The sequence below is a fragment of the Telopea speciosissima genome, chromosome 9 (genome assembly GCF_018873765.1).
Source record: "Telopea speciosissima isolate NSW1024214 ecotype Mountain lineage chromosome 9, Tspe_v1, whole genome shotgun sequence".
Lineage (NCBI taxonomy): Eukaryota > Viridiplantae > Streptophyta > Magnoliopsida > Proteales > Proteaceae > Telopea > Telopea speciosissima.
This window is the reverse complement of record NC_057924.1, coordinates 24,035,875-24,050,586: the sequence shown is the minus strand read 5'-3', so window position 1 is coordinate 24,050,586 and position 14,712 is coordinate 24,035,875. Positions and strand designations below refer to the sequence as shown.

Here is a 14,712-nt window from a genome sequence, read left to right as displayed (position 1 = left end):
ATGAGAAGACATCTCCATGGATTTTGTGCTGGGTTCACTACAGACTACTCAGGGAATGGATTCCATATTTGTGGTCATCAATTGTTTTCCAAAATGTCCCATTTTATCCCTTGTCAAACAACCATGGATGCGTCCCGTATTACGGAGTTATTTTTTGGGGAGATATTTAAGCTTCATGGTTTGCCCAAGACAATCACATCTGATAGGGACACCAAATTTCTCAGCCATTTTTGGAGACAGTTGTGGAAGTGCTTGGAAACGTCGTTGCAATTTAGCACTGTCTTTCACCTCCAAATGGATGGCCAGCCTAAGGTGGTTAATCATTCGTTGGGAAATCTCCTGCGAAGTCTCATTGATGGCAACCCTCGCTCTTGGGAAAGTCACCTCTCTAAAGGTGAATTCACTTACAACTGCTCTATCAATCGTTCCACAGGTTACAGCCCCTTCATGATCGTCTACGGCCGGCAGCCCATACCGCCCTTGACTTGGCACCCATTCCTTTTGCCCAGTACACCTCTCACGGCGGTCACAGATATTGTCTCACAGCTGCAACTTATGCATGATGAAGTGCAACAACATTTAGCCTCTAGCGCTACTACTTATAAACTAGCTGCCGATAAATGTCGTAGCGAGGTGATTTTTGAACCTGGCGACTTCGTGTGGGTGTACCTTTCCCCAGAGCATCAGCCTGCCGGTTCTTACCACAAGCTCAACAATCTCAAGTTGGGCCCTCTAGAGGTGCTCGAGAGCATTAACCCTAATGCCTACCGTATTCAACTTTCATCCCACATTCGCACTCATGACATCTTCAACTTGCGTCACCTGACCCTCTATCTTGGTGATTCTTCGAATGATGGTGCTTCCAATTTACGGTCGAATTGTTCTATTTCGGGAGGGAATGATGCAGGCTGAGAGGCATTAGAGGCTGATGTGGAAAGCCAGCTCAACCACCCAAAAGTGCTAAGGCATTCTGAGAGGATTCGAGCCAAATGTGGCTAGTTGGATTGAGACGATATCTTGGGGATCCCATGCCAAAATAAACTTGATTACATTTGATTACATTCCCATTCTAGCATTCCTATTATTAGTATCTTTCTTATTTTTGGTTTTAGGATTATTCTCAATCGTGAGCATGGGATTGAGTGTGAATTTCTATATATATTAGTTTATTGTAATAATGGGAGACAGATTCCAATGATATTTGCTTAGCCTCCATTGGAGCTTTGGGGAACCTGTGGGTCTTTTCCCTCTATGTGGTGTGAGTTTTCCCCTTCTTCCCTAACCAATTCTTCTACTAGCCCATGGCTGCTCCAAATAATCACATACATGCTTATAAAATAAAATAAAATAAGCCATTATGCAAATTGGAGAAGGTGGGTGGAGAAAAGAATCTCTTCACCCATCTTCTTCAAATGATCTCCCAATAAAAAAATAACCAGATTTTTTTTTTATAAATTCTACTACATAAGGTAGCATATAGGAAAAACAAAAGGCAGACCACAGGCTACTAGTGCGCGCAAACAGAACCAGTAGTAGCATGCGCAAGGCGCGGCAGGGGCCAATGCACGCAGGGAGCGTACGGTAGAGGGCAGGCCATCGAACGCAGGGGCACACGGGTCACAGGGGCAGCACGCGGCAGGGGCTGCCCATGGCAGGCGGGGCATGAGGTAGGTGGGGTGTTGGGTGCGGCTAACGGGGCTTGCGATAGGCAAGGGCAGCAGGCTGTGGCCTTGGGCACGCAGTGCATGCACACCCACGGTAGAAGCCACCTGTTGCACATGTCCGTGCCTAGTCCACAGATGACAGCAAGCCCATGGCCTTCCTCGCATGCATCCCTTCCCCAAATTTTTTTAATGAAAAATAAAAAAACAATAGGCATCACATATGATAATGGGAAAATAATTGAAAACATTGTCATAGATAGTGAGGATCTATGAGAAAATTGTATAGAACTAAGAAAAGCACAAATTATATATTGAAACACAAAATATCTATACTACTTTTGTTAATGGAAGGCCACGGGCTATGAGAATGATTTCACTTTTTGTTAAACAAACTGAGTTTTATCATCCTGCGTTGATGAAAATGTGTGCCTTTGAGTATCAGACTTACAATTAACAAAAGGCTTAACTATGGAAGCACATGCATCAAGCTTCAGTTCAGTTTAGTTGTTTTACTTCTCTCTATGCACCAAGCCTCAAATCATTGACTCAAATGTTGCAACCGCATTATATCACCTTTGAGGGTAAAAGGAGTGTGGTTTACTTCTTTCAAATTTTCAATAAAATTATGATAAAATATCAATTTTTCTCTCCTAGTTCTAAAGAAGCTTTATCACATGAGTTGATTGTTTCAAAGCCTAAAAACTTAGATATGCAATGTATAGTAGTTGTAAAGTTTTTCCGCTTTCTTAAATTACATCCATGCTAGCTAAGCCTCAATTGAATTTTGTTGCATTATTGATTGTGACATGTTTGTTTTCTGAATTAATTTATATTTTTTGGTAGTAGTTAAAAATCATATGAACAAGTTTGGGCCTTATCCATAGCTGTCCTACATCACGGCTTCCATTATTGTTTGATGTGTTGATTTTAACTTTAGGCTAGTCTTGTTACAATGGTAACTAATAAATACACATGTTAAAGAGTTCTAATAGTTGTCTTACCAAATTTATCACAATTTAGGAGTAGTGAAGTATAACTAGTACCTCAAATGTTGGTTAGTGTATATAATATATTAATTGGTATTGATCATATGATATGGATTGAAGTAAGTAACTTGGTGAATTATTAAACCCGTTATTGATTTATAGACAAAATCAGGTTGAGTGCAGTCTGTAATGATGTGTAATAGGCACCTCAAAAATATGATTACTATATGTAACAAATGAAATTATATTTATAATATCCTACAGATTGAAATGAGCCACTTAATGTAGTGTATTACTCAATCAATTATTGATTTATATAAAATTAGGTTGGATGTAGTTAGTTGCAGTATTGTGTCACTAGGATTTCTCCCCCTCACATTCAATGATACTAAGTTGCCATCAATGATTTGGAAAGGTTTACTATAGAAGGCTATTGCATATCATATTAAACAGTTCTATTCAACGGTTAATTATGTTGCTAATATTGTTTTTGTGGTTACATTATTTGAAACTTCGTATATGGATTTGGTATTTTGGAAATTCAATTTTATTTTCTTTTTATTTTGCTGAAAAATTTACTACAATGCATCACATGGTGTTCTTATGATTTGAAGTTCTTTGTCTTTCCTTAAATTTTGCTCCAATATGTTAATTCTAAAAGTTATTGGTTTATTTAATCCATTATCACTAAGTTTCTATTATCTGTATTGATGTTCTTAATTGAACATGGACTAAACTATACATAACTATAGCTTCTTCCATTAATGATTCTTTTCTATAAAAATTTTACTAATTCTCTTGCTCTCTATATACTTTCAAACATTTTCCATTCTATTTGTTTGTTAATAGGTCCAACTACATCCAAGGGTGATATTGAGACTCCAATATCCGTCTAAGTCTTAGTGGAACACATGAGATGGAAATGGTTTGTATGTAGATGCTAAAGATTCCACAACAGTTTTTCAAATGGGTCTGCATTAAATAAAATGTGTTAAGGTTGAAAAGATTTGTATTAGAGCAGCCTGAACTGAGCCACCAAATTACAAACAGAAGAAAAGAAAATTTGCAAACATGGATGTTTTTGAAGAATCAAAGAATATCTGGATACTCTTTTCGCAGTCTTCTGTAATCATTTTCTTGCATGGTATTTCTGCTTCTTCACACCTAATTCTGTTAATAGTTTTATCCATTTTCTGGGCATGCAAGAAACGCACGATGCCTTCTCTTGAAAATTCAAAACTAATGTTGAAGAATCCATACTCTTACTACTCGTTAGCCCTTACATCTTGCATATGTCTGTCTTTCTGTAATATTCTCTTTTGTGTGTCAATTTACCTTTCTGGGTATAGGTATGGTTGGTCTGATCTAAAGCATGTTATTCAATTGGATTTTGCATTTAGAACACTCACTTGGTTTATGATCTCTACTTACATGTACACCCATTTTTCCCATTCAAGTGAGCATAAGTTCCCTATTCTACTAAGGATTTGGTGCACCTTCTACTTCCTAATGTCATGTTCCTATCTTCTTATACATCTTGGCTTGTATTGGAAACATTCATCCTTACCATTCCTGCTATGGGTATCTGATGTTGTATCCGTTATTGCTGGTTTGTTATTTTTTTATGCTGGATTGTTTGGTAAGGGACGAGAAGACGAATCTTTCCATCTTTTAGAGCCTCTTTTGAAAATTAGTTCCAGCAAAAAAAATGGTGATGATGAGCAAGAACCAAATGTCGGTGGAGACAGTGTAACTCCTTATGCAAATGCCAATCTTCTTAGTATTTTTACTTTCTCTTGGATGGGCCCTTTGCTTGCATTAGGGTATAAAAGAACACTAAACCTTGAAGATGTTCCTCAGCTTGCCAATTGTCATAGTGCCAATGTGGTCTTTGCTCATTTTAGAAATAAACTTGAATCTGATGGTAATGGTATTGGTAATGGTGGTCAAGTAAGCACACTCAAGTTGGTAAAGGCATTGATTCTCTCAACGTGGAAAGAAATTTTATGGACGGGTTTACTATCCATGGTATGCACATTGTCTTCTTATGTTGGACCATACCTTATTGATACCTTTGTTCAATATCTTAATAGCCCTTACCAACTAAAATATAAAGGCTATGTTCTTGTGATCATTTTCTTTCTTTCAAAGCTCATAGGGTGCTTCTCAGAGAGACATTTGTTCTTTAAATTGCGAAATATGGCAATTAAGATCCGTGCTGCTTTGTTCTCAACAATCTATAAGAAGTGTCTCAAGATTTCCAGCCAATCAAAACAAGGTGGGGAGAACATTAATTTGATGAGTGTTGATGTTGAAAGGATTGGATATTTTAGTTGGTACTTACACGATATATGGAAGGTGCCTATTCAGATTGTTCTAGCATTGTTGATCTTATACAAGAGTCTTGGACTTGCTTCACTTGCAGCTTTTATTGCCACATTGATTTTAATGTTAGCAAATGTTCCACTAGGAAAACTACATGAGAAATTTCAGGGGGAATTGATGGATTCAAAAGATAGAAGAATGAAGGTGACATCTGAGGCTCTAAGAAATATTAAGATTCTCAAGCTTCAGGGTTGGGATATGAAGTTTTTGGCTAAGATAATTGAGCTCAGGAAATTTGAAACAAAATGGTTGAAAAAGTTACTTTATACGTCAGCTATTAGTGCTTTTGTCTACTCTTCTGCTCCCATGTTTGTATCCATGGTTACTTTCGGGTTTTGTATGTTTATAGGAATCCCGCTAGAGTCGGGGAACATTTTATCTGCACTTGCAACATTTGAGATATTGCAATGGCCTATTTATAATCTCCCAGACACAGTCTCCATGGTAGTCCAGACTAAAATTTCCCTTGATCGGATAGCATCATACCTCTCTCTTGATGATCTGCATCCAAATACAGTACAAAATCTTCCAAGAGATGCCATCAAGGTTGCAATTGAGATAGTCAATGGGAATTTCTCTTGGGATCTTCATTCTCCTAATCTCACATTAAAAGATCTTAATTTATGTGTATACCGTGGTATGAGAGTAGCTGTCTGTGGCTCTGTTGGGTCAGGAAAGTCAAGCCTACTTTCATGCATATTGGGAGAAATGCCAAAGGTATCTGGAGACATTTGGTTGAATGGAACAAAAGCTTATGTTGCACAATCACCTTGGATACAAAGTGGTAAGATAGTAGACAATATATTGTTTGGTAAAGAGATGGATAAGGAAAGGTACGAGATGATCCTTGAAGCATGTTCATTGAATAAGGACCTAGAATTGTGTACCTTTGGGGACCAAACTATCATAGGGGAGAGGGGGATCAACCTAAGTGGTGGACAGAAGCAAAGAATTCAGATTGCACGTGCTTTGTACCATGATGCAGATATTTATTTGCTTGACGATCCTTTTAGTGCTGTGGATGCTCACACAGGTGCTCATCTATTTAAGGTATCTTCTCTTTGACCTCTATTTCCAAAGTTTTCCTTAATGAAACTGAATTAAAGCTATACGTCTCATTGCTTACATCACAATTTTATTCACTAGAAACTGAGTTTGATCTAAGAAGAATGAAATCATGGTTGTCTAAACAAACAAGATATGCAGACACATGATATTGAGAGATGTATATTTTGGTATAAAACCTATGGTTTGATATTACTTATCATTATGATATTAATATGTATAGTTTTTGGACTTTTAATTAACTAGAAATTCTTTCTTAGTGTCTAAATGTGAACATCTAAAATTTTATGACAGGAATGTTTGCTGAAAATTTTGGGTTTAAAAACAGTAATTTATGTTACCCACCAAATAGAGTTTTTACCTTCTGCTGATCTTATCTTGGTGAGAGTATGCCATCTTTCTTTCTAAACTTCAAGTTTCTCGGCTTTGTTTAAGAGTGATTATTTAACTTCTCTCATTTGGCAGGTTATGAGAGATGGAAAGATTACTCAAGCAGGAAAATACAATGAAATTCTTAGTGCAGGAACTGATTTTATGGAATTAGTAGGTGCACATAAGAATGCTTTGGCATACCTTAGTTCTGTCGAGCATAGGGCTGCTTTGGATAATTTAATTAATGGTGAGGAAGATCGTAATATACTACATAACGATAAATCTATTCAAGATAACGAGGGAAGGGAACCCAAAAATTACAAAACAGAAAAACTAGTTAGGCCAGAAGGGCAGCTTGTCCAAGAAGAAAAAAGAGAAAAGGATGGAGTCAGTTTTTCTGTCTATTGGAAGTATATTACTGCTGCATATAGAGGGGTTTTTGCACCATTTATATTGCTAGCACAAATTCTTGTCAAGCTTCTCCAAATAGGCAGTAGTTATTGGATGGTGTTGGCTACTCCTGTTTCAGAGGATCTGATACCTCATGTTAAAGAATCCACTATCATTTTTGTTTATATTACTTTGATCCTTGGTAGCTCTCTATGTGTACTTATAAGGTCCATGCTTATTGTAACTGCTGGATATAAGACCGCCACTTTTCTTTTCAACAAAATGCACTTATGTATTTTTCGTGCTCCCCTATCATTTTTCGATTCTACTCCAAGTGGAAGGATTCTAAATCGGGTTAGTAAATACTCATTTACTTTTGAGATCCAAAAATTTTGTTTAATCACCATTATTGTTAATATAATTTTAAATTTAAAATAAACTCTATTTTTATGTACAGGTATCCATAGATCAAAGTGCAGTTGATACCTTTATTCCACATCAAATTGAAGAACTTATTATCTCGATCCTAGGATTCTTGGGAACTGTTGCAGTAATGTCACAAGTTGCATGGAAAATGCTAATAGTTTTTATTCCGATGACTGTGACATGCATTTGGTACCAGGTAATTTTACTTTTGATTCTTATGATTAAATTTCAAATCTTGCTCAGCCATATTTCTCTATGGTTAGCATGTCATAATACAAGTTGGTTCAAGCTTTGTTTGATTAGTATATTAAATTTGCTTTGTTTACACCAAAATTGGTTTAATGGTGGATGTATATATGCTTAGGTGTGAGAGGGAAGATTTAAACCTTAATATTCTTATTGAATTTTGTACATAATATGTGCAAGAAACCCATTTTCTCCATTACACATTTTCATGTGAATTAACGCAAAGCTTTGGTATTTCACTTTGTCATGTAGTCTTTCACTCTAACATGTAGTCATTCACTTTTATTTGGGTCTAAAATTTAACATGTCGTCTATTTAGACCGTCCCCTAGAATCCAATGGTCAAATTTACCATTTGACCCCTCTATTAGGTGTCCCGGCCAATAAACCCCATACATGTTCTACCTATCAGGTAACTTTTAAAAGTAAGAAATTGATAAATTTTTTTTTACATTAGCTAAATAATCAACTAGTTAAACATTATAAAAAATAAATTTGTAGATAATTTTAAAATGACAAATTGGTGAAAATTTTTAAATTAATAACTAATTCTCAATAACAATATTGAGTTAAAGAAAATGTCCACTACAAGGCTTACCTAAGAGCCTTGTCTCAGGGGTCCATCAATTTTCGGTCATCTAGAGGACTTCTTTAGTCAAATCGGCTATTGGATAGTTGTTCTTTGTTTGGATTGACTATATGTCAAGTTTTGGTTCCAAACTTTGATGTATGGTCAACCATATTTGGAATTTTATCCCTATATTTTCAATGGTTGAATTGAAGTTGCCTAAGGTTGCATAAGTTGAATCCTCAATCAATCGGGGCTCAAAGTTGATAAATGGGTAGCATTGTGATTTGGACAACCCAAGTCGACAAAATATTCGAGCCCCAATGAAACTACCATGTGGCTGTTATTTGGGCAGTCAAGAAAAGCCTATCTAGATGAACCATCTAGCACCAATGTTACATTATAATTAGTTGATAACTTTCAATGGTAATATCTTTTTCCTTCCTTGCCATCTTTTTTTTTTTCACTTTCCTTCTTTCTTTCCATCTTTCCATCAAATGCCTCTTTCTTTCCTAGTGAAATGCATGATGGGCTAGTTGTATTTTATTCTAAGCATGAAACAACATTGCACTTAGCCTAAATGAAGTACTTAAGCTACACTAAGCCAACATTTTTGCACTAAACTACACATTCATGTGCTTTTGGTTAGTGAATTATCCATTCTACATTTAGCAAGTTTATATTTGACAAAAAATTGGATATGAAAATACATAATTATTAATTGAATTGAAATTTGATAATATGATTAAAATTTTGATAAAAAGAAAATACATATACCAAAAATTTCAGATATAGTGATGTTCATGTTCAATAAACATTTCATCAAGAAACTGGGGATAGAGATTGCAAGATATAGTAAACATATAGATAATGTTATTCAATTAACATATAGTAAAAGTAGAAGAAAGAAAATCATTCAGAAGGAAACAGTTGAAGTAAATAAATAGACTAAATATTTTTCTATAATTCATCCATAATGATGGTGTCACTATCAATCCATTTAAATTTAGGCAGCTCACATTAAGAAATCTCTCATAAATAAAGTCTATCTCATTTTCTCACTACTTATACGCTAATTCAATACTTTTTTTTTACATTGTATCTAATTTCCTTTTTATTATAAACCCTTGTCTTGTAGAAATACTACATATCTGCAGCACGAGAATTGTCACGACTGTTTGGAGTGTGCCAGGCTCCAATTATACAACATTTTGCAGAATCTAGTTTAGGTTCATCCACAATCAGGGGCTTCAATCAAGAAGAGAAATTTATGGATACAAACCTCAAGCTGGTGGATAGTTATGCTCGGCCCAAATTTCATTTCTCTGGTGCAATGGAGTGGTTATGCTTCCGCATGGATATGTTGGCATCGATCACATATGTTATCTCTTTGGTTTTCTTGATTTCCTTACCTAAGGGAGTACTCAGTCCTGGTAAAAAGTTGAACTTGAGATTTTATAAAAGTATCCTTTAGGGAAACTATGTTGATTGCTCACATGAAAGAACAATTACGAATATGTTTTGTTTTCTTTTATCCCTTGAAGGTGTTATGGGTTTAGCAGTCACATATGGGCTTGGTTTCAGTATGCATGGAGTCATATGGGATCTTAACCAACTTGAGACTAAAATCATATCGGTTGAGAGAATACTACAATATGCTTGCATTCCTAGTGAACCCCCTCTGTTGGGTGAAGAAAATGGGCTAGATTGTGAATGGCCATCACAAGGGAAAGTTGATATTGTTGATCTGCAGGTAATCTCCAATGTAGACTCCTCGAGTTTTTATCTCCTTACTTCTTTCATTGTTTTATGAAATAGGACCTCTAAAGCCTAATGTTGATGGATAGTTCTTCCTACTCTTGTGGAATTCTACTGAGCAACATGATTTAATTATTTAATATGTGTGTAGGTCCGATATGCCCCACACCTTCCTCTTATCTTGCGAGGTCTCACATGCACTTTTCCTGGAGGGATGAAGATTGGCATCGTTGGACGAACGGGAAGTGGTAAATCAACTCTTGTACAGTCTCTCTTCCGCGTACTTGAACCTACAGCTGGTCAGATTTGGATAGATGGTATCAACATTTCTAAGATTGGCTTGCATGACTTGCGGTCAAGATTGAGCATCATCCCACAAGACCCAACAATGTTTGAGGGGCCTCTAAGAACCAATCTTGACCCAATGAAAGAGTACACTGATGAACATATTTGGGAAGTAAGCTTTTTCATTTGATGAAATCTATAATTAGTGACAAAGTTAGGGTGTACATATTTTCTGCTTACTAATGATTTGCGCATAAAATTAACACATCACAATTGACTGGTTGAGACATGTGTCTCAGCGAATTCTTTTTTCATGATCATCTGTCTTTTTATTTAGTTCAACTTCTTAAAATTCTTTTGACTATATATTGGAGGCATTTCATTGGATGCACTAGGATATTCTCTTCGACATGGAAGTGTATTGTTTTTCTTTCCATGTTTTTTTACTTCCACTTGACTCCCTTTGCTTGTTCATTTCATCTTTGGCTTAGTTCATCTTTAATTATTGATTCTATGTCATCCTGAATAATTAAGAAAGATTTTAAGTTGATGTGGACTTTTTGTTGTCTTAGGCTTTAGATAGAGTTCAGCTTGGTGATGAAGTTAGAAAGAAAAAAGGGAAACTTGATTCTACAGGTTGGTTTCTTCTCATATTCACTCTGTACCAAAGTTATTCAAAATCCATACACAAGTACATAACACTTCCAAAATTCTTATTGTGTGATATGTTTAACTTTTAGAGCACAACTTGACGTCCAGCTTCCAGCCCCTTTTCTGACAAAAGTAGAAGAAAATATAATAAAAATAAAATCCTGAACAGCTAACCCATTTTCATATGATGGTTGTCACAGTGACTGAGAATGGAGAGAATTGGAGCATGGGTCAAAGACAGTTAGTCTGTTTAGGACGGGCACTACTCAAGAGAAGCAAAGTATTAGTACTCGATGAAGCTACTGCATCTATGGATACTGCGACTGACTATCTAATTCAACAAACGATTAGGCAATACTTCTCAGAGTCTACTGTAATCACAATTGCACATAGAATAACGTCAATTCTTGATATCAATCTGGTCCTCCTTCTTGATAATGGTTAGTAGGAAGTAATTAGTTCAACACAATCAAATGGGTTCAATTGACTTTGGTAATACGTCTTCTCATCCTTTTTTAGGTGCTTTCCTAATCAAATTTGACATGTGTTTTTTTTTTTTTTGTCTCAAGCAGGCCTTATATTGGAATATGATTCCCCAACCAAGTTGTTAGAGATCAAGTCCTCATCATTTGCAAAGCTTGTTAATGAGTATACTCAAAGATGTAGCTCCTAGTTTTTGAAATTCTAAATAAATGAGTTTTGAATGTTCAAATGTAAGCAGACTGCATTAGACTGAGGTACATTGCTATTTTGAGTATCACAAAATTTTGTTCAGAGGATATAATAGAATAGATATCGAAGCTGTCTAGATTCATTTAAGTTGGCATTGGCATTCAGTTGAAGTATTAGAGGCACATAAGAAGATGAAATGGGGAAAAAGAAATATTTTTCTTCATGCATATCTATAAAACTTGGGAGAAGTTTTAGTAGTCCAACGGGTTCTTTAAATCATACAATTATCTACCATGTGGCACATTGAACAAAGTTGAGATTCTATGGACAACTAGAATCCAAGGTCCCCAATTCAAATGTCAAGTTTTACTCAAAATGGGGTGGCCAAATGATAAAATAAAACTTGTAAAAATCCAATGCTAATGTAATAAACAAAAAAAAACTGACAGCTGAAACTACAAATGAATATGTCGATACATGAGAGAGTATATCCTTGAATTTGAGTCTAAAATTTGACATTTGACCAACCCGGGACAGTTTTCTAAATATCCATGCAGTGGAACTTGTCACATCACTCTTAGCTGTGGCAAAAATTGGTTCTAGTATAGAGATACCCTCTAGAGCCTTCCACTTTAAAAAAAGATTGCCATAAAAGCTTCTAAAATTGAGCATTTGGCCAGTTTCTTTCATTAGATATAGGCTTAATTTATCCATTACCAAAATTTCCTTGAATAATAATTGCATTATCTTTTCTATCCCTGAATTGTTTTCACCAATTCTTTCTATAATTAACTTTCTTAGTTTCCACACTTCTCAAAATTTTCCTTCCATGGTCATACATTCTGACCGAAAAGTCTCAAAATTGGTTCCTAGAGTAGCAATTTGACTTGTTCATAGATAGAACCAAACATATGGGAGGTTATTCTGACCTCAAAAAACATATGGATTAGGTTCTTCACAAAAAGATAACTTCTTAATTAGATAAAACTTTATCGGGCACCAACTTTTCGGTTGATGTTTTCGCTTTAGAAAAATTTCCCATCCCATTTTTTTGGTAAGTTAGGAATGTTAGGGGAATACATAATCTTTATAAAGGGGAAGGTTTGGGTCCCTTCGTTGAGCGTGATAGTAGCCTTTTCTCTTTTTTCGTTTGCAATTACCAATGCATTTTGGATTCTGTATGTCAAATGTTATTGTTTAAGTGGCTGTATTTATAAAAGGGAAGTTAATAAATATTTTTTTTTTAAGACAATAAATTCCCTTTCTTGGGTGTATAGGGGCTCCGGCAGTTAGAATCACACAGAGTTGAATACCTCGGGGAAGGGTAAATACATTACTACACCTTGCCCTACCTGTATAGTAAATAAGGATGTAAACGGATCAGATTCGGCTCGGATAGTGCTATATTCGCATCCGCATCCGATTAGCTTTCAGACGGATTCGGATAGTGCTAAATGGATAGGGACACAGATACGGATCGAATATTTTATCCGTTTATATGTAAATATAGCTTTTCGGATAACTATAGCCTATTCATATCCATATCCGTTTAGCTTTCGGATAGATTCGGATAGTGCTAAATAGACACAGACACGGATACGAAAACGGATTTCAACTATTCATTTACATCCCTAATAGTAAAACATACTTATAATAAAAGTTCAAGTTTTTTTTTTTTTGGATGAAACAAAAGTTTAAGTCTCTCACGATTGAAAAGGTCATGCCACTAGCAGCCTAGCAAGGCTCTTCTATTAATATTGATTGGTTGGATGGCAAAGTCCCATCTCTATTGTATTTCCCACATGATAGGGTTTTCTACCGTTGCATTCTCAATTGTTGCCTTAAGTTTGTCAAAGTTTAGTTGTCAACCAATTATATCTTAACAAATTTGAAGTTCTACCTGAGTTGCCTTATTATTGCACCCAAAAAAAAAAAAAAAAAACTTGAGTTGCCATATTAGAGCAAATCATTAATCAATGTCCCTTACTTTTTATCAAAAAAAAAAAAACATTGTTCCTTACTTAAATGCCAAGTAAGGAAAACTGAATTACACTAAATTAATTTTTTCAAACCCAACCATGATTTTAATGCACAGTATTGGATCGGGTATCGGATAAGTTTACCTTTAGGTTTCTTTGAAAACATGGGCTTTCTTGATTATTTTAGTCCTTTTCCATACTGTTCCATGATACAGTATCAGTCATCTTCAAAGCTGTGTAGTACCGACCGATCCAACACCGATAACTCAAACCATGGACCCAACCCACACATTCCCTGCAAGTGCTATGGATACTTATAATCTCATTCACACACTTGTTTTTGAGGAATGTGGGACTAAACAAGCTCCTTTACTTTCGTTTAATTTTCTTACAAAAGCAACAAGCTCCAAGCTAGAAGGTGATGTTTTGAAACTTATTTTTCAAACCCAAATACAACAAATCGGAATTCTGTATATAGCAGTAGCTTTTGTTTGATTGTAGGGGCCTCATGGTAGAGGTGACAATGTGATTTGGGCTGCATCTCTGTCTGGCATTTTCAGTTTTAAAGCGGTCTAGGAGTTCGTCAGATGTCACGGCCCCCTTTACCCATAGCGCAAGCTAATTGATTTGCCAATTATATCCCTCGTCACAGTTTCACTGTTTGAAGAATCCTCATCATGACAGAGGGGAACAACACTACGGGTAGAATTCTCTCGACAATTAAGTTCTTGTAACTTACAGTTAAGCTTTACACGAAAACCTAACCAAATAAAAAAATAATAATAAGAAAATTGGATTTTATAAGAATTTCCCAGAATAAAGGGGTGATTTTGGTATTTAAAATTTTGAGGGAAGCTTGTAGTTATGAAAGAGTAAATTTTCACTTTTTCATAATTAAGGGAAATTGAGGAATTACAGAACATTATATGTTTAGCCATTTAGGGGACTGACAAAAACTTCCCGAGGAGGGTATCCACTTCGGGGCCCCTGTCCAAGGGGGATGGATACCATATGGTTGGCATCCAGCATACGAGAATACATTCTAGTACGGAGATGTGATCCCAGTTCTTTTCTTTGAGGCTGATTCACATTCTTACACAAGCATAGTTCTCGTACATGGAAAAAAGTTCTCTACAGAGCCTATCTTAATCTTGTGGTGCCTTGTAGTTCGGGTTTGAGAGCTTGACACGTGGAACATTCGACATCCAACAGTGCCGAGCTCGAGAAGAAAGAGAAAAAAAAAACAGGGTCAATCAAGCCCGCACT

General features: G+C 35.8%; 1 protein-coding gene across 2 annotated transcripts; it reads left to right on the top strand.

Annotated features, from left to right (window-relative positions):
- The first annotated feature begins 4,091 nt into the window (after window positions 1–4,091).
- LOC122639611 (ABC transporter C family member 3-like) lies at window positions 4,092–11,553 on the top strand. 2 transcript variants are annotated; one of them, XM_043832485.1, is made up of 11 exons: window positions 4,092–6,085; window positions 6,395–6,481; window positions 6,566–7,216; window positions 7,320–7,484; window positions 9,240–9,534; window positions 9,646–9,854; window positions 10,011–10,224; window positions 10,300–10,316; window positions 10,717–10,780; window positions 10,996–11,235; window positions 11,368–11,553. In XM_043832485.1, exons 1-11 carry the CDS (start codon window positions 4,160–4,162, stop codon window positions 11,466–11,468), a joined length of 3,969 nt encoding a protein of 1,322 aa, XP_043688420.1. In that variant the 5' UTR covers window positions 4,092–4,159; the 3' UTR covers window positions 11,469–11,553. The 2 variants fall into 2 exon arrangements, with proteins under 2 accessions (XP_043688420.1, XP_043688421.1); XM_043832486.1 differs by having other exon boundaries at window positions 10,011–10,316.
- Window positions 11,554–14,712: the final 3,159 nt, after the last annotated feature.

Excerpts from the sequence above, each read along its gene's own strand:
- LOC122639611 (XM_043832486.1), top strand. The coding sequence starts at position 4,160 with ATGTCATGTTCCTATCTTCTTATACATCTTGGCTTGTATTGGAAACAT. Across the intron at positions 6,086-6,394 it reads CAGGTGCTCATCTATTTAAG|GAATGTTTGCTGAAAATTTT; the intron begins GTATCTTCTCTT and ends ATTTTATGACAG. Across the intron at positions 6,482-6,565 it reads CTTCTGCTGATCTTATCTTG|GTTATGAGAGATGGAAAGAT; the intron begins GTGAGAGTATGC and ends CTCATTTGGCAG.